A 20,757-nucleotide genomic window follows, 5' to 3' on the forward strand; every position below is an offset into this window, starting at 1 on the left:
TGGCCCCTGCTGATTCCTGTCTCTTCCATGTGCAAAACGGTCACTTGTGCCCAAAGTCACAGCCCTTTACAAGATCCCCATGCGAATCTGGTCCAGTGTGGATGAAGTTACAGCATCCATTCTTAAATAGAGACTCCAGAAAGCTGTCCATTTGGATTTGACAATTTTCAAAAGGGAACCAAGAAACATGACCCTTCTCCAAATGTCTTATCATGGGACTAGACTGGGTCACAGCATCACATATTCCTACTCAGAATGAAGGGAACCAGGAGGCACAGATGAGGCATTCGCCCGAAAAGTGTGGACATTTTCTTGATCCCATTTGAAAGCCTGGGACAGCTTTCCACTCAGGACTCCTGCTTCCAAACTCCAGACTCTTCCCCTCAAGTTCACCTTCCTTCCAAAAGCATGTGTTTGTGGGGGATTGGCTCTCCATCCAATAGTCCTCTTAAATATTGTACTGGACCAGGTGTAGTACCATGTACCTGTAATCTCAGCACTCAGGGGAACAATTCCTGAACAGATCAACAATGGCTTGTGCTGTAAGATCAAGAATTGACAAATGGGACCTCATAAAATTGCCAAACTTCTTTAAGACAAAAGACACTGTCAATAAGACAAAAAGGCCAAACAGCCCTTAAAAGCCCTCTTGCTCCCAGGAGAGAGGACTTTCAAAAGGAGCATCCTGGTTCCTCTCTATCCCAGGGATTTCCTCTCAAGAATGGGGCAGGAAACTACATCTAAGCCTGGACACCTCCTCTTTGCCACGAAACCACAGACAACAGTATCGCTAAACTGTGCCTTACAAAAGACCCCTTCCTCCTGGGTTCTAATACACACTCCTCCTGTCCTCTGGGCTCCTGCAGACGACACCCTCTGTGTCTTGCGTTCAATGCTCTGCTTGAACTTTTGAAGAATTGTCTTAACAATCTTTCCAGTGCACCCTCAGCCCCTCCCAGGTCCAGACATGTGGTTCCACAGCTACCCCACGTTTTACAGGTCTATGGCATGGCTCTCTTCTTACCTTGGTGCCAAACTCTGCATCTGCTGACTGTTCGAGGTAATAAATGACCTGAAGTCTTAGTGGCACACAGCATGAAACACCTCTCAGGCTCTGAGCGTCGGGAACTGTGTGCATCCTAGCTGGGTCACAAGCTGCAGATAGGGGTCCCTAAGGCTACAGAGCCCACTTCTTTGGAGACAGTCCAGTTCCTGGCTCTCTCTTGGTTCTTGGAAGGACTTAGTTCCTTGAAGACCAGGCTGGGTAACTCAGCTCCTGCTGTGTGTCACTGTGTCACTGCCATCTACCCTCTGTGCCTTATCATGGAATCTTCTTTCATGGGCAGTTTTCCATGTGTCAGTGTGCTTCAAGCAAGGGGAACTCGATTAAAGTCATAGGATTTATAGCCCAATATTTTGTTTTAAAAAAAAATGACATGGTTGGGAAAGAAGCCCAGTCAGGCAAAGGTCTGCGTTTTATCCCCAGAACCCAAATAAAAGCTGGGTAGGATGGCACATCCTTGTAATCTTATCTCAGGCCAGAGACAGGTAGACACTTGGCAAGTTCTTGCCAGTAAGAGAGCATGTGTGTGCATGTTTGTTTGTGCATGTGTGCATATATGCATGGGCGTGCGTGTGTGTGTGTGTGTGTGTATGTGTGTGTGTGTGTACACGCACACACTCACATTTGTGCACCCGCTTACATTTGTGTATGTTTTGAGCACCTACGAATTGACAGATTGTCTTGTGGCTTCCACACCCCTGAACAGGCACAAATGATAGCCCAACACTTTTGTACTATCGTCTTTATTGGAATGGAATCTCTAGATGCAGCTCACACAGAGATGGGCAGGGAGACATAGGCTGAGATATCAAGAGGTGGAGCCACTAAGAGCATCCTACAAGCCCAGGGACAGCGAGACTGGTTTCTGACCTGATTATGTCACATCTGACTCCCACAGGTGACAGGCGACCAGGCAAACATGTGACTGTTAAAGGGGAGAATCTCAGAAGCATAGCGAGCCAGTCTGCATAGCAGGGATTATACCAGGAACCTCGAGTGGAGACATCAAAGCTGTTGGGGGGGGTGAGGGGGCTTTAACGGGAAGTTCACTGTCCGTGCACCCCAACTCAGAGATCAAGGACAACCTCAGAGTCTCCTGGTCTCTTCGGGTGGCCCTGTTTCCTTAAGGTGTTACCTTCACCTTCTTTAAACTACTCTTCAGCCAAATGCCACCACTCACCATTCCCAAGGGCAGCCCCACCCCACAGCACATTTACAACAATGGCACTCGCTTATCCTCAGCTCTCCTGAAGGTCAGATCTTATCTATGGAAGTGTGACAAGAAGTGACAGGCCAAGAAAATGGGGCACCCCAACCTTTATGACCTCACCTTGGTGACCACACTCTGTCTATGGATCTTCCAGGCCAGAGAACTAGAGCTTTAATCCCCTAAACAGTTGAGGTTTTAGCGGATGGCACAGCCAACAAAAAGATCCCAGTGTGGTTGAATGACATTTTCGCATCGATCCTCCTTCAACCTTGATCTACTTCTCTGTTGGGATTTGAGGGAAACCCAATACATGAAATATACTTATTTCCCTCTCCAGTGCAGAATCAATTGGCAGATGACGGGAAAGCAAGAGGAGGGTCCAGTTCATTACTGAGGAACTGATCAACAGGCAGGCCTGACCTCACTGCAGGGACAGGAAGGGCCAGAGGCAGGGCTGGAGGAGAGCAGCCTGGCCCTCGTGCACATGTGAGGGCGGATGAAGCACTCCTCTGGAACATTCTGGTACCCATGCTTACCAGCCCCCTTTCTGGGGAGAATGAATCACAGACAGAGCAATCTCACAGTTGCCACACTGGGTTTTTAGCAATGGTCTCTCCAAGCAATTCCCAATGGAGGCCCTTATTAACTCTGCTCGTGGAGGGGAACGTGAGTCTATTAGCCTCGTGTCTTCTAGCTTTGCCTCCTCTTCCTGAACTCATCATGGGAGATTGGCACTTGATAGTCTCTGAAGATTCTAGAATGATCAATAATACACATCATAGATGGAAGCGCACGGCTCCTTTCCTCCACACTGACAGGACTCTGTGGTCCTCAGCTGTGCTCACATTTCCCATGAACTTGCCAAGCCTAGCACCCAAACTTCATCTTCTACAGGCACTCTGGCATGTCCCAAATCCCTGTGATACCTCCACCAAGGGCTTTCCCCACAGGACTCAGTATAGTGCAGTAACTGTGCTTTAAACATAGGTGCTGGGATGGTTAGATGGCGCCACAGGTAAAGATGCTTGCTTACCATAGAGCCTGACAACTTATTTGGAACCCACGTGATGGAAGAGATCCAAGCCCTACTAGTTATCCTCTGACACACACACACACACACACACACACACACACACACACACGCACGCACGCACGCACGCACGCACGCACGTATGTGCATGCATGTACATATATGCACACGCCCTCTACCCAATCTGTCATTGTCTCATCACCTGGCACTACTGATAACTCCAGTGTGTTGGCTGACTTTTCTGTCTGTCCCTCCCTTGATATATGTCCCTTGTAGTAGAAACTACTGGTATGATGCAGGAAACCTTTCAGAGTATTGGATATATTAATGACTACACAGAGAGGGGTGCCAGAGAAGACTAGTCACGACCATGGTGTTGGGCCCAGGGGCTCAGTCTCTGTCTTCTCAAGGGTAGGGTATCTTGATGGATTGCCCACTCTCCCACCCATCATGTTAGATGCAAGCTCCCTCTCCCTCCTCTTTGTGTTCCTCCACTGTCATCCACTATGGTCATTAGACACCAATAGGGTCAACCCCTCCCATTGTCTTTAAGCATCCTTCATGTCTTCAAGGATGCCCTGTATCCTGTTGACAAAACTGACTTGAACTTCCACATTCTCATAACTGGAAAGGGATAGCACAAGGTCCCAGAACAGAGTATGATGTGTCACGCAACCGTCCACTAGATATCTGCCATTCAGGAACCATCAATGAGGAAGCAGGAAAGTCTGCAGACAGAGGGGGGAACAGAGGGGACATTGTCTGAATCTACATTTAAGGGTTAGTAACAGGGTTGGAGATGATAAGGCAGAAGCGAGACAGAGGAGCAAGGCTGTCAATAGTGTCTTCTAGAATTATGCCAGCTGGCATTCTTTGTCCCTTCGTCTTAACACAATACCTCTGTAGAGTTTAATCACCTGCTGCCTGTGGTAGCTTATCCCTTCTGGCCTTGCTGAAGACAATAAGGCAGGAAGGAAGATCTTAAGGTCGAGGCTAGCCTATGATAAATACCTTTACTTTTAGCCTTGCGTCCATTGCTTCAGACTTCACAAGGCCACAACCTAGGTTTTGGCCACGGTTGAGCTGTCACATGATGGCTCAGCTGTAGAGATCCGCACTGTACTTACGTGGTTGCCACAGCCTCAACTCCTTCTGCTTGGAGGGCAGAGCCTCTGCTTTTCAGAGTCAGCTTCACATCCCCTCAGCTGCCAGACACTTTCCTCCCCGCTCCTTGGACTGCTCCCTTTACCAAACTGCAAGGAAACTTTCTAGGGCAAATTGACTACAAGGTAGGGTACCATTGCCTGGAAGCATTACCACCTATTAAGTATTCAGAACTGTGCTGCCTCATCCAGTCACTAAGATGATGCATAAAGCAGGTGCTGTACCCTGCTTTCGAGGAGGCGGCTGGGGCTCCCTAGGAGACACAAGGCGGGGGTGGGGATGAGTGTGGGTTGCAGTTTTTTAGAGGAAGGAGAACACTTAAGTCTGATGATCTCTGTCTTTTCAATGAAGCAGAAAATGAGAGCGCCTCCTGAGAGGGCGCAGGGGAAGCAGAGCCAAGCTGGAGTCCCAGCTGTAAGCCATGGGGGAGTGGGGATTTCACCGACATGAGAACTTCTTGGGTGGCGCCGTCCCTCTCCCCAACACCCCCATGTCCCCATGCTTCTTGTTCACCACCACTCCCGCTGCTGTATTTTATAACCTCTCTCATTGGGTTCTCACACTAGGCAGGAACATCCCAAAGTCCCTGTCCTATGGACCTGGCATGTGGGAACCCAAACAACTTGATTCTGAACCCAGAGTTGTAATCAAAATCAAAATGGCTGCCTGCAGAGACAACACAATCCCTTCTTAGTTTGACCCCATTCCCATGAGACGCCAAGCCGCAGCAGAAACTGGGAATTTTATTAATAAATCTCTGAGCCAATCACTCTACTTTGGTCACAAAAGCAGTGATGTCACTCCCCATGCCCAAATGACTTTGCACATGTGCTTGACCACCCTGGTCAACCCAGGCCATTTGGGTCCTGCAGCCAATTCCCTCTCTTAGAGCGCTCTCTCTCTCTCTCTCTCTCTCTCTCTCTCTCTCTCTCTCTCTCTCTCTCTAAGCCAGCCTTCCCAAGGCTGGACCTCAATCAAACCACTCACTCTCATAGCATAGCATCCAAGGACACTCGACCATACAGGGCACCAGGGCCAGAAAGCCAATTGGATGATGTTTTATTGTTTCAAACTGGTCTTGGCTGATTCTAGGAAGTTCCCCTTCCTGACTTGACATTGGTTGCGGTAGGCCTCCCGCTCCTCGAAGTACTTTGCCCGCATAAGCGCAGCCTTCTGTTCATAGGGCTTTTTGTCTGCTTCTGCAGTTGTGGACCACATCTTCCCGGCAGCCTTGGCCACCTGCACCACGGTCCAATTGGGGTTCTCTTGCTTCAGCGTGGCATAGTGGTCCAGGGAGAAGAGCAGGAAGGAGGATGGGGGCTTCCGTGGTGCCTTTGGGTCCCTCTTTCTTCTTTTTCTTCTTTTGCCTACATAATTCATCATTTCTCGCTGGTACCGGGCTTTGTCGAGCTTGGCTAGGGCTTCATACTTTGCCTTTTCATGCTTTGAGATGGATCTCCATTTTTCTGAACACTTTCTAGAGAATTCTTTAAAGCCAAGGTAGGTATTTGGCTGTTGCTCCTTGAATTTCTTTCTGAAATTCAGCATAAAGTGGATGTAAGAAGACACATTCACCTTAGGCCTTAGTTGGTCTTTTTTCCCCATGTTTATACAACCATAATGGCCTTTGCTGGATCCTGCTGATCTGGATAGCAGAGATTTCTGTCTCTGCACCCAAGGAGCAATCTAGAAGGTGCCCTACTTATGGTGAAATTTCCTCTGTGTGTGAGCCTCAGCCAGGGCCCAACCTTTTCAGGGCTGATAGTCTTTGTTGGGTCAAAGAAGGGATACTGTGATGTCATCCCCGAGCTGACCAATGCCAGCCAAACTCAGTCATTTGCAGGTAGACCCTCTTAGTGGTTGGTTTCTCCGGGTACATTTTTTTTCTTCCTTTAAGGAAAGATGAAGGTTTAATCTGAATCTTATTAGAGTTGCTACTGGTCCCTGGGAATCTTTCCCTTTGGCTTCCTGGAGGCTGTGGGCTTTGCTCTGCCTCTGGGGTCTTTATCTCCCTGTCCCCCAGTGGGTCATAACAAGGGCTGCCTTGCTCCATGTGATTGTCAGCATGCTGCCTCCTCATCCTCCACACAGGCTAGAAATAATGAAGGCAAGGAGGGGGAATGTCTCAGGAGCTGTCATGATAGCATGTGAAGGCTTTCTGTTTCCCTCCAGCAGTGGCAATGCCTGCTGCACAAAGGGTTTAGTAGTAACTCTAAAAATAATCAGCTATGACAGCTGGGACTTGGTTCCTGTCAGGACAAAGTTGTCTAATTTAAAACCCAAGCACTTCAGCCCAGAGTCTGAATCCTTCGTTTCTCTGAAGAAATTGGAGGGGAAAGAGGGAAGAGAACCTGAGGGTTTATTAATTACATTGGAGTTCTTGGAAATTTGAATTCCTAGCTCTTCTGGCAGCCCCTCCCCATCCTTGAAAGAGTCCCCATTTCTTAGAGTTAGTTTACAGGGTACTAAAACAGTTAAGCAAAATGGCTTCTCTGGGGTAAAAGTTGAGACCTTGCTAGTGGTCTAACTGTGGAGAGTGCAGAAAAGGCCAACAGACCTGTTTGTGGGTAAGTGGGTTTACCGAAAGTCCGGTGAGGGACAGTAGTGCCACATGCATAGGGCAAGAAAACATGTTCTCATTGGCATGAGGATTGAGTTCAAACTTGAGCAGTCACCAACAGGCAGAAGCCATGGATCTTGGGTGTCAACTGATTGATTGGAGCCACTGTCCTGGAAACTTTTGGGGGAGGGGTAGAGGTGTCATTTTTTGGTCTTAGCCTGTGTCAGGTTTGCGCGTGGGGGGGGGGTGTTAGAAGATAGATACACACACACACACACACACACACACACACACACACACACACACACACATACATGGTCTCAGCTATTCTCAGGCTTCCAAGACTGGCTTTAACTTTTGGCTTGTGATAAGGAAAGTCAACTCAGCCATACCTTACCTCCCTTTGAGCCTATGATTTCCCAGGAAAATGTGTTTGCACTAGCAAGAGATATTGTTCTAGGTGATCTATAGGGTACCATGCCAGGCAAAGGAGGAGGANGAGAGAGAGAGAGAGAGAGAGAGAGAGAGAGAGAGAGAGAGAGAGAGAGAGAGAGAGAGAAGAAAACGGTATAGGAATTTGTTGAATTTGTTGTTGTATAGGCCAGACTACAGACTTGCAGGGATGCTGGGAAATGCTACCAATTTGTCTTAGTCGGGGTTTCTATTCCTGCACAAATATCATGACCAAGAAGCAAGTTGGGGAGGAAAGGGTTTAGTCAGCTTACATTTCCACACTGCTGTTCATCACCAAAGGAAGTCGGGACTGGAACTCATGCAGGGCAGGAAGCAGGGGCTGATGCCGAGGCCATGGAGTGATGTTACTCACTGGCTTTCCAGGGGAGCTGGCTTGGCTTACCTGTTTCTGAAATCAATGCTGCGTGCTGTTAAAGATCCACTGCTGGCCCTTCCCTGGCTGCTACTCCTCAGAAAATAACCAAGGTTCATTTCGTGTCACTACTGAGGAGCCTCAAGAGATCAGAGATGGAGGGGGTGAGCTTTGAGGCAGATGTCTCCTGGCTCCACCCCCTCAGAGGTCACCTGGAGTTGTCATCTCTCTGGACTAGAGGTCTCTTCCCATGGTGAGATGTCCTCTCTAAGCAGCCAGCTCTCCTCCCAGGCTCGCAAACGCTCTCTCCCATATCATCTCCTGTCTAGGTGGTGACAGTTCTGTTTTCTCTGCCCCAAGTGTCCTGTCACTTCCCTACATCGCAGGACCTTCCTGGACCTGTCCCTCACTTTTGTGGATAGACTGCTAATTAAACACTCCTCAAATTATTCTGCTGGGACCTTGACCAAAGTATCATGTGTAATCTTTCATCATATACCCCAAGCAGGAGGGTATTGAAATTTTAGAGATCTAGATTCCCATGGACTCTAGAAACCCAGAAGCACATTCAGGGGCAGTGGCTGCCAGAAATATTAGAACCCAGCCCCTTTTATCTAATGTCCTGAGTTACAAGATGTCCTCTAGTAAAGGGCCTCGGTCTAGCAGCCAGACAGGAAAGACCTCAGGCTTCATGGACGGCAGGATTTCTTGTTGCAAATACTCAGCTCTGCCCTTCTGGTTCAAAAGTAACCACAGACAATAATCCATGAGTAAATGACTGTCTATGTCAATAAGCCTTTATTTATACAGTTTATAGGCTGGGAGTTTTAAGTCTACTGGCCCTCTGTCTGGCTGAGTTTAGCTTTTGATTAGATCTCTTGATTGCAGTATACAGTTAAAAAAATACACTTTGTGTCATAGATCATTAACATATGTGTACATATATAATGTGCATCAGCGTCAGTTTCTGAGCATAATCAATCCATGTAATCCTCTTTGCAATCCTTTGGGGGTGCTGTTTCCCTTACCATTATAAGAAAGAGGTCAGCCAGGCGTGGTGGCACACGCCTTTAATCCCAGCACTCGGGAGGCAGAGGCAGGCAGATTTCTGAGTTCGAGGCCAGCCTGGTCTACAAAGAGAGTTCCAGGACAGCAAGGGCTACACAGAGAAACCCTGTCTCGAAAAAAAAGAAAAAAGAAAAAAGAAAAAAAAAAGAAAGAAAGAAAGAAAGAAAGAAAGAAAGAAAGAAAGAAAGAAAGAAAGAAAGAAAGAAAGAAAGAAAGAAAGAAAGAAAGAAAGAAAGAAAGAAAGAAAGAAAGAAAGAAAGAAAGAAAGAAAGAAAGAAAGAAAGAGGTCATGGTATCAAGTACTAAACTGTACTAAGTATGTGTGTGACGTGCTATTATTTTCTGTCGTGTTTTATTTTGATGGTTTAAAGAAAACCCACAGGCTGATCTCAAGGCTCACTAATGCTCCTGGATGACCTGAAGAACTCCATCTAGAGAAGTGCACTTGGAAACGCTTCCCTTGGTAATAATATGCAGGGGGAAGAATATGGCTTCCAGACATAAGGCTAGACAGACAGGGGCTCCAGAGCTGGCTTTGCCTGTCAAGAGGGTGACATCGGTCAAGTCTTACTCTCAAAATCATGCCTTTAAAAGACAGTGATGGAACTGAGGTGGTGGCTCCGTTGGCAGAGCATTTGCCATGCAAGCGTGAGGACCCCAGCTTGACTCCTAGAACCCACATTAAAGAGTGAAACAAAGGGCTGGAGAGATGGCTCAGTGGTTAAGACCACTGACTGCTCTTCCAGAGGTCCTGAGTTCAATTCCCAGCAACCACATGGTGGCTCACAACCATCTGTAATGGGATCGGATGCCCTCTTCTGGTGTGTCTGAAGACAGCAACAGTGTACTCACATAAGTAAAAATAAATACGTTTTATTTAGTTTAACAAGTCAAAGCAAATGAAAAATGGCTCTGGGGAGGCAGAGGTGAGGCGGCTCCAGGGTGGCTGTTGCTCACCTGACCTACTTGAATCAGCGACCCCAAGGCCAGTGACAGGGACCCTGTGTTAAAATGACAAGGTAGACAGCAGCAGGAGAAGCACTTGTGGATATTGACCTCTGCCCTCCATGCTCATGCACGCACACACACACACACACACACACACACACACACACACACACACACAAGCCTGGAAGATAAAAAGCATTGTGAGAAGCCAACTGGTGAAGACACTGGAATGAAAGGACAAGCAGTTGGCACACACTCTCTACCATAGCATAGGCTGGATGTGGGGTCAGGAAGAGGACAACCGACTGTCTTTAGAGCAGAGGATGCTGGCAGGCGTCACACCAACCAAGCAGCAGTCATAGGTCACACTGACAGCCTTCTATGGTGCCACATCAGGGATGGCCTCCCTCATTACTCACACCCTGCATCCAGTCCCCAGAACGCATTAGACCCAGCCATGTGCCAAATCTGGACTCTTACTGGATGCTCTTTGATCCTCAGGCCTTAGAAAAACAGGGAAACTAATACACTTTGGATGCAACTGATGTGGTCACTGAATGGGGGAAGAGATGCTGGGTCGGATATTGGAACCAGAAAAGGGGGCATTAGGAGACAGTTGGGAACATCCGGGTTAAGCCTTCCACTCAGCAGACAGTACTGTAGCAATGTTGCTCTCTTAAGCTTTAATGCATGTTCTTTAAGTACTACACCAAACTTGGAGAACCTGGGGAAGGAGCGTCTAGTACCTGCTGATGGTCTATGATCTACTGGATAGGTAGGCAGACAGTGGGAAATGATCAGGTACATGAATGGAAACATGATAGTGAGGGTCAGACCAGCCCAGTCACCTCTGGAAAAGCATCTAGAACGAGACCAGACAGTGCTGGGGTGCAGGTGGAAGGGGGGAGGACGGAGATCCTTCAGAGGCCTTAACAAAGCCATTCAAGCCACAGGGTCAGAAAAAGGCCTTAGTTCATCCAGATCCCTGACCTTCCAACCATTGTGACATCCCTGGCCCCTCTTCCTTTCAACACATTCTTTTGGAGAACCGTTTCCCCTGGAAACCATCCCCTTGTCCGTGGCCTAGGCAAATGATCTGAGACCCTCTGTGGATATTTTCTGTTTGCCATGAGAAGCAAGATATGTCTGTGTTCCTTCTGGTGATGAAGGTGAAGGGCTGACTCAGAGAGCTGCTGAGGGGCCGAGGTTCAGCCTCCAGCTGCTGCCATTTGCTGTTGGCCAGCACTCAGCAGCCCTGCAGACTGAGGCTGGTGGCATCTGAGCTTCTAGCTCCTGACATCCCTGAACCATCTGCAGCCCTGTTCTTTTGTGGTTTAATTACAACAGCTACTGGTTGCTTCTCCATTCCAGACTGATCTGGATTTCTTTCACCTGAAGTCACTAGTATAGAGCATACACAGGTGTGAAGGGATGGGTTACATGACACAGGCACAGGTGTAAAGGGATGGGATACATGGCACAGACACAGGTGTGAAGGGCTGGGATTCATGACAGGCACAGGTATGAAGTGGTGGGATACATGGCACAGGCACAGCTGTGAAGGGGTGGAATACATGACACAGGCACAGGTATGAAGGGATGGGGTTACATGACAGGCACAGGTGTGAAGGGATGGGATACATGGCACAAGCACAGGTGTGAAGGGATGGAATACATGGCACAGATACAGGTGTGAAGGGATAGGATACATGAAACAGACACAGGTGTGAAGTGGTGGGATACAGGACACAGGCACAGGTGTGAAGGGATGGGATACATGGTGCAGGCACAGGTGTGAAGTGGTGGGATACATGACACAGGCACAGGTGTGAAGGGATGGGATACATGGCATAGACACAGGTGTGAAGGGCTGGGATACACAGCACAGATACAGGTGTAAAGGGATAGAAAGCATGACATAGACACAGGTATGAAGTGATGGGCTACATGACACAGGCACTGGTGTGATGAGACAGGCTAAGAGCAAACAGGAACCCTCCTCTCCCCTGGTTTCAGTCCCCTCCCTCTCTATTTGTTGCAGCCTTACCATATTGATAGCCCAACCCTGGTTTATTAGAGATAGTGTATGCTTCACACATCATGGCCCTCTGCATTTGTGCCTGGAGCCTGCTAATGCACTAGACACGGTGCTAAAGGTGCCTGTATGTACACTACCTCATGTGTCTCAGGCCTAGTGAAGGAACTTTACTTACCCTAAGTGAGCCAGCTGGTAATCTAAAAGATGTGCAAAGTCACCAGACAGACTTCTTAAGGGGCTCCATTGCTTCCTCTATGATGGTCCCTTACATCTGAAGTCTCCCTGGCTGCACAGAGATGTGACCTCTTCCAGGTAGGTCATTGCTGTACCTTGAGACTCCTTGACAGCTGGCTCTGCCTAACTGTCATCATTAAGCAGCAACCCCATCCCTTGTTATGGCGTGCCACTGCTGATGCAGAGAAGAAAGCCACTGCCACAAGGTCACAGGGTCAGCATAGAGGTGAGAACAGGACACAGCTCCATGACACTCCAGGAACCCTTGCTGGCCTTCATGTGCACAAAGGGTCTAAACTCTCAACTCTGCAGCTGCCAGGGAAGCACCATCGTGGTTATCCAGCCACCTTCAGAGGTGGAGCAAGTGACACCCAGGCTGGCAGTGGAGTGGGAGATGCCCTTGGAAGGCATCTGAAACTTTTCCTCTGTAGAAGGATTCCAAGAGAAGTATGCCTGAAGCCACTAGGAGGCAGGAGTGTCCACTCTCCCTGGGAAAGCTGCCTCTTCTTTCTCCCACTTCTTCCATCTTCCAGTGCAGGAGGAAGACGGCCAAGGCTAACATGGTAGGAATGGCTGCAGGGGGAGAGGGCATGGGATCTTTACCTTTTCATCCCAGCTCTGTTCAGTGCCTGAAGCAGATGCTAGCCTTCTCATTGACCTCGGAAGCCCAGGGGGTTGTGATTAATCAATCGATTGAGCCCTATGTCCTCTGGAGGTAACATTCTTTGTACGTTGCTCAGGTACCACCCATGTTCCTCTTGTGAGGTCTCTATTCTGTTAGGTAGAGTCTCTGTGAACACACAGATGCTGAGGGATCCCATGGCATTGGTGAGGAACTAAGGTTGCTTGGTGAGAGGAAGAGTGGGTGCTCACTTAGATGAAGAGGAGGGAGCCTCCCACACCCTAGTTCTTGGGTGAGAGTATGGGGTTGGAAAGGTTTCCCAGTATCTCCTCTACTCCTATCCTGCCCCACACACATAGAAGATGTCCTGGGCTATGTCTATTTGGTCTCTTCTGGTCCTGTGATGTTACGTGTCTACCTAGTAAAGAGCAGAGCCTGGGTCCAAGTCCAGTACTGGTTCCCAAGCTTTGGCCCCACCTTGAACCTTCTTCTGTTCTGTCTGTGTAGGATCAGCCTATAGCATCAGTGCTGAAGAAGATGCCTGGTAGGGAGAAATGCTGATGCCCTGTAAGGGTGGCATGGTTGCTAAGCTCCTAAAACCTGCTCCCTAGCCCTGGGTCATGCCGGTATGAGATACCTCAAAGTTCCAGAGCATCAGGACCACCACCCTGAATCTTGGGTCTGACCTGTTGTGATAGAGAGCTGGATGGGAATGGAGCACAGCCTCCTGAGAGCCCTGAAGCTATTGAGTATATCTGCTCTGATGCTGCCCCGGCCAGCCTGGGACAGGACTAAAAGAGATCTAATGAACGTAGCCTAGGACATCATGTATGTGTGGGGGGGGGCAGGGTAGGAATGGAAGAAGATACATTAGGACCCCAATCTATCCCCCCACAGAACTAGGCTGTGGGGGGCTCCTTCCTCTTTATCTAAGTGAACACCCACTACTCTCCAGCAAGCAACCTCAAACCAGGGCCCCAGGAACCTGTCTTCCTGATAGAAACCTATCTATCTGATTGGCCTAGCTTAGGTCACATGACCACTCTGATCCAGTTGCCTGTTGGGAATCGTCATGTAATAGATCTATATGGTCATCCTTTTGGGGAGCTACAGGTCGAGGGACAGAGCCTGGCCTTGGACGCATTTTAGTGCTTAGGAAAGAGTTGAACCCTGTGACTTAGATTAGAGACATAAGGGGACAGGGATGGACGACATCGCTAAAAAATTTCTGAGGACCCATCCCCAAAGCCCTGACACAGTGCCCCCAGTGGGTTCTCTGTTAAATGACTTCAACATCTCAGGACACAGTCTGTATGTCAGGCAAGAAGCATCCAGCCCTTTAGCGCTGAGCCTGGGATGCAAGACCACAACTACCTCCAGCCCTGCTCGTAAAACCTTAGCGTGCTGCCACACAAGAGGCAAGGCCCAGACGTCAACAGTAAAGCTCTTCCCCAGCCACAGACTCAACCCCGGGCCTTGTTCCTCCAAGCTCCAGGTTCAGACACATCCTCCTGGGAGCCACGAATCTGAAGGAAAAACATTTGCCTGGTGCAGCTGGGGGTGCTCCCTGGAGCTAACAATCAGCTGAACTGCAAAGTTCTGCTCATTTGTGGAGTTTATGAAGCTGCTTATGGGAAACAGAAACATTCGCCCATAGCGACAAAGACTCCGCCACTGGTGTCCTGGGGACGCCTGTATCTGACAAGTCCCCCGGGAAGGTATTCCAGCAGCTGTTGAGTGACCGGGAGGAACACCCAAGCCCAGAGCAATAATGGTGGTGACCCGTGCCTTCCTGGTACAAGTGGGCGGTGCTCTTAAGACCAGGATGGGACTTGTCACCCTGCATACATGTGTGTCATGGCCCCTGCTGCTTTTGTGCAGAATGCAGTGAGTCTGCCCCTTGCGGTAAATACGTTGTCATGTACTGAGGAATGATGGACAAGCAAGAAAGAGATAGTGGCTTCCTTCAGCCTGAAGAAACAGGCCCAGGAGAAAAGGAAGCAACTGAGGCCAAGGATTCAGGAGTGAGTTTCCTATTGCTGATGCTCTATACCCCCCACCCCCCACCCCCGCCTCCCAAAGGAGGAGAGGAAGTAGCTGGAGCCCGAGATGATGATATGTTGAGGAAGCCGGTCAGGGAGAACTGCAAGGAGATGAATTTTTCATTACAGTAAACATTCCAAGCAAGGGACGACTGTCTTAGGGTTTCTATTTCTGTGATAAGAACTACAGCTAAAACAAGTTAGAGAAAGGAGTTTATTTCATCTTACAGCTTGAAGCCCGTCGTCCAGGAAAGATGGGGAAAGAGCTCAAAGTAGGGACCTAGCAACAGGAGCTGATGCAGAGGCCATGGGGGAGTGCTGCTTACTGACTTGTTCCTCATGACTTGCTCAGCCTGCTTTCTTACAGCCCTTAGAATCAATGGGTGGTACCCCACACATCAACCATCAAGAAAATGCATCAAAGGCATGCCCACAGGCCAGTCTTGCAGACATTTCTGCTTCCAGAACGACTCTAGTTTGGGTATAAAAGTAACTAGCCCGGGAGTTCATGCAAGGTGGGCATCAGGCCAAAAGACCCCAAGGGACTTCTGGAATGGAATCTAAGATCAGTTACTCATGGCCCCCTTCTGACTGCAGAGGGAATATAATTAGGAAAGCACCGCTACCCATGGAAATAAGTCGTTGCTTTAGTTCATCATCTGTTGGTCCCCTGTATACATTAGATTGCAAGCATCCTCGGGCTGCAGAGTTCAGCTGGTAAAGTGCTTGCTGCTCCACCTTAGGACCCTGAGTTCATCTGAGTGAAAAAAGTCAGGCACAGTGACAGCTACATGTAACCCAAGAGCTGGAGAGGCAGAGACCGGAGGATTCCTGGGGCTCACTGGCTAGTTCCAGGCTAGTTGCAGACCAATGAGAGAAACATTTTCAAAATGCAAGGTGGATACCTCCCAAGGAATGACACCTAAGGTTAATCTACACACACGCACATGCACACTCACAAATACATGCACAAGCATGCACACACAAATACACACAGACAAACACACAAATACAAACAGACACACACATGCGCACATATACACACATGCGCACACACACATCCATGTGAACACCCTCCATCCTCCCCCCAACACAAATGTTCTGGTGCTCCCACAATGGTAACCGAGCTTCTTGCCTGCTGCCTGTGGCCGCCTGCCAGCCGTCTCCCACCCTGCCCTCCCGCCCCTGTGCTCTGGCTTCCTCCAGCTGGGCCTTGTACTTTCTGAGAATCGGCTGGGTCTGTTGCCAGCTCTCCCAGCGCGAGTCATATTTGTTATTGTAATTATGTGATTTAAATTAAACATCACATAAACGGATGAGATACGAGTGCGGAAGGAAATACAACCGCCACGATGGGAACCCGATCGAACGCCTCTGCGAACGGGAGTCTCTAAGAAGAATTCAAAGGGCACAATCAGCCCAAAGTTTTCCTCCTCGGATCAGGAACACCATCTTGGTACCTAGTACCAGTTAATAAATACCTGGGTGCCTGCTGTGATTTAAATGAGATACAACCAAAGCCTGGGGTATGAGCCTGTGGTCAGGGAAAAGGCTTACTTCTATGCAAAGCTAACCGGCAATTCCATAGATGTTTGAGTTATTCCCGTGGTAATGAAATGTCTAAGGTACATATTCGTCCTTTTGTGATTCCCTCCTTAGAAATTCAGCTTTAATTTAGTGACATCATCTGTGAGGTTGGTGTGTCAGGAGTAAGCAAAGGACCAGACAGTAAACTACAGTGCAAAGCTTTCTTACTACATAGCTTGAACTTCCTTGCCCCACCCCGACCTCCCAATAGATATATACCCTGTAATCAATCGCTTTATGGGCATTGAACCCATGGATTCTCATATGGTAGGCCTCTACCCATCTCTAATGCAAGGTGTTTCCTGTGGCATGACAGAGCACTGTAGACACAGCAGCAGTGGACAGTATTCAAATAAATGGATGGGCATGGCTGTGACTCTTCAAAGGGTGAAACTGGATCCACAGAACTAGACCAAGCCTCTCTTGGCAGCCACATTCTGTTACTAATTTAGCCCTCAGTGGGGCTGGAGATAGGCAAAGAAGCCCCCATCCTTCCCCATGCGGAGCTTGCTTTGCTAGCTGGGGAGAGAGAGCCTCAGGTCCAGAGATGATTACAAGTCATCAGACCTAGGATGGTGGCACGTGACCCTGCTACAGAGGGGGGCACACTGAGCAGGCAACAGTAGACCAGGCTTATAGGACCGGTGACATTGTGCCAGGACATCAGATGGGGCAGCAGGGAAGACATTCTGGGTAGAGGAACCTCAGAGGCAGGGACTCCCAGTAGGTGCCACCAGGGAGGGATGATGTAAGAGAACTTGGGCTGAGTTCTGGAGCTGGAGGACCTGGCCCTCCACTAAGACTTTTCTGGATGGATTAACTTGCTTGTGGCACAGTGTTCACCTCTGTCCCCTGACAGGTGGTGGGGAAGGAGGGGGTGGGGAGTTATACCTGTCCCTTCCCCCGGTCCTCTCCTAGGCCTGCCACGGAGATGAGGGAGGGCTCACACTAGGGTCTGAGGTGCAGAAAGGCCCGGAGCCCAAACCTCAGAGAATTACACTAGCTCAGAACCCATGTGGCCCATGTGAGAGGGGTCACGGGTGCTCTTGCCAGATACAGCAACTGTGAGGGGAGAGGCACTGCACAGACACAGGGACTGTCCAATCAGCACATGACACAGTGCCCCTGCCCCCTGCATGTCTGGTGACTGGAAACATGCTTGTCTTCATAGGGCTGGCAGTTCGCAGAGAGGCTGGCATTTAAACCAGTCTCCTATGTCTCCGCTGCCAGGCAGCAGTGCCTGGACACTCGCTGTTGCCATTTGGATGGGAATTCTCTCAGTGCCTGGACATACAGACTGCATGAGAGGCTTCCATGAAGAAATGCTTTTCACAGAGCACCTTCCTGCTGCTGGGAGAGAGGCCGAGCTCACTCTGCCACTCTCCCTCCTCCCCCAATCAACTCAGAGCATTAAAGGGAGTGATATTTTTTTTTAATTCTCCCCAAGCTAGATTCCATTAATGAAGCCCCATTTAACAGAAGTCAATTTACAAAAAAAAATCCTCATGTATACTTGCTTAGATAACGTTTTATGTAGTACTGCAGTAGCGATTTACTGGGCAAGCTTGGAATTCCCCAGCCCCCCCAGAGAGAAGGTAATGTGGTCAGGAAGGTTTGAAGGGGGAGCCTCTCCCTTTGCGTTTCCTTCCTTTAATTATGATTCTAAGAAGGAACAAAATGAAGATCCTGGAGGGTAAAGAGGAAGGAAGACACTGGATGGAATTCAGCCTAGATTGTTCCACCACGGGCGTGTGCGTTTGTGACAGTGCATTGCTGGCTGAGTGCCCAGGCTCTGACGGAGATGGTCTAGGTTATAATCTCTGCCATGCAGTCCTGGGTGCTGATGAGTGGGGTTTGTTACCTCTCTGTGTAGCCAGGTGGCCCAGTAGGAAAGAGTGGAGAGAGCACAGATGGGGACACTCAGAGAACAGTGTTCTTTCCAACACACGCAGCTCTCCTGCTTGACCAGGAGCAGAGTGCTGTGTGCATGCGTATGTGCACCCACATGTGTGCGTGTGCACCCGTGTGTGCATGTTTGCACCCATGTGTGTAGGCATGTGTGCATCTGTGTGTGGTATATGTGAGTAGGTGTGTGTGTGCACCCATGTGTATATAGGTGTGTGCATCTGTGTGTGTGGTGTATGTGTGAATAGGTAGGTGTATGTGCACCTAGGTGTATGTGTGTAGGTATATGCCCACTCATGTGTGTGCACCCATATATGTGTGTGTGTGTCTATGTGTGTGCATATGTGCATGTGTTAGTGTATGCGTACTCATGTGTGTGTGGTGTTTATGGTATGTGTGTAGGTATGTGTACACCTCTGTGTGTGTGTGTACATCTCTGTGTGTGGTATGTGTGAGTTGGTGTGTATACACCCATGTGTGTGTACGTGTGTGTGTACCCATGTGTGTGCAGTGTATGGTGTATGTAGGTGTGTGTGTACACCTCTGTGTGTGTATGTGTGTACACCTGTGTGTGTGGTGTGAGTTGGTGTGTATACACCCATGTGTGTGTGTACCCATGTGTGTGCAGTGTGTGGTATGTGTAGGTGTGTGTGATGTGTATAGATATGTGTGAGTAGGTGTGTGTCCACCCGTGTGTGTGGTGTATGTGTAGGCATGTATGTGTAGGTGTGTGTTCACCCATGTGTGTGTGGTGTGTGTGTATAGAAATGTATGTGTAGGTTTGTATACCCATGTGTGTGTGTTTGGTGTGTATATAGGGGTGTGTGTGTATGTGTAGGTTTGTGTGTAGATATATCTGTGTGTATAGGTGTGTGTGCACCCACGTGTGTATGTTTGGTGTGTATATAGGGTGTGTATGTATGTGTGTGTATAGGTATGTGTAGGTATATCTGTGTGTATAAGTGTGTGTGTGCACCCGTGTGTGTGTTTGCTGCGTATATAGGGTGTGTGTGTATGTATGTGTGTAGGTATGTGTGTAGGTATATCTGTGTTTATAGGTATATGTGTGCACCCTTGTGTGTGTGCTTGGCATGTATTTAGGGGTGTGTGTGTATGTGTGTGTATGTATGTGTATGCATGTGTATAGGCATGTCTGTGTGTGTAGGTTTGTGTACCCGTATGTGTGTTTGGCGTGTATTTAGGGGTGTGTGTGTGGACATGCATGTGTAGGCATGTGTGTGTGTGTAGGCATGTGAGCACTCACGTACACATGCTCAGGGTGAAAGCCAAGCAAGAAACAAATCAGGAAGAGGAGGGACCCACTGAGAACACAGCACGTGCTTGACAGTTTGAGGGTGTGAGTGAGCCAGGGAGAGCTCTGGAGGAAAGGTCAGCATGGCAGGCAGCGGGAACTGGTCAGGTGCAAAGGTCCTGGGGCAGAAGCAGGCCTGGGCAGCCAGGAGCTCATTTGGTTAGAGCATAAAGAAACAGAGGTAGCAGGGGAAACAGGGAAGGGCAGACTTTGCTGAAGGCCCTAGAAGTTCACAGTGTGAGCTTTACTCTGAGGGCAGGATTTTGCTTTGTTTCCTTTTTAATGAATTCTGAAAAGAGGTCATTTATATAAAATCATACTCAAGGTTGTGAATGTACAGCTCATTAGATTGCTGGCAAAAATGGCCATCCTTTGTGAGGAGGAATGGGATGAGGAACTGTGGGAGGGGGATGGGGGTGTCTAACAGAACCTAGATATGGACCATTCTCTCCTTCTCAACCATGCACGATCCACTGACAGCTCTCAACCCAGCTTCAGCTACTTCCTCTCACTGGACAGTCAGCTTTCCCAGAGTCCCAGTGAATGAGACTTCTGCGTGCCTTCCACGTTCACGGCCACAGTCACAGACCTTGCTTATAATCCGCATTTGTGGTTCATGCTTCCTCTCCATGGTCGTGATCCACCTCAGGACCCACGCTCACCGTCTTGTGACACTCATGGTCCCCTCTGCTCCCTGTTAACCTTTATTCTTCTGCCTCAGCATAACTTTGGCCAGTGAATTTACCCACATCTTTGTACTTACTTGTGTGGAAAGGAATTTTTTGTGTGTGTGCTGGTTTTAATTTTTTTGTGTATGATGACCAAGTTCTCTTGCTGTGTAGCACATACTAGCCTCAAACTCCCAGCAATCCACCTGACTCAACCTCCTGCGGGTTGATATTCCAGGAGAGAGTCACCAGGTGTGGTTCTGTTAAAAGCTTTGATCCAAAGCTGGTACCATCTCTCCATAGCCATCTGATGAGGATCCTACCACAGAATTCTACGACAGTGCCAAGGACACTCTCAAATGCTCAACATAATATGCTTGGAAAGACTGGGTTGGGTGGGGATCACAGCTGAGCACACACACACACACACACACACACAGAGAGAGAGAGAGAGAGAGAGAGAGAGAGAGAGAGAGAGAG

At 48.8% G+C, this 20,757-nt stretch overlaps 2 protein-coding genes across 5 annotated transcripts in view; one reads left to right on the forward strand and one right to left on the reverse strand.

Annotated features, from left to right (window-relative positions):
• The window catches only part of Csmd2 (CUB and Sushi multiple domains 2), a 553,245-nt gene that overhangs the window by 259,843 nt on the left and 272,645 nt on the right, over nt 1-20,757 (forward strand). The gene's annotated exons all lie outside the window — the stretch shown is intronic.
• Hmgb4 (high mobility group box 4) lies at nt 5,512-6,188 on the reverse strand. Its single transcript, XM_021199595.1, has one exon. The coding sequence runs from the start codon at nt 6,070-6,072 to the stop codon at nt 5,527-5,529; it is 546 nt and encodes a 181-aa protein (XP_021055254.1). The 5' UTR covers nt 6,073-6,188; the 3' UTR covers nt 5,512-5,526.

Source organism: Mus pahari, chromosome 6 (genome assembly GCF_900095145.1).
Source record: "Mus pahari chromosome 6, PAHARI_EIJ_v1.1, whole genome shotgun sequence".
Lineage (NCBI taxonomy): Eukaryota > Metazoa > Chordata > Mammalia > Rodentia > Muridae > Mus > Mus pahari.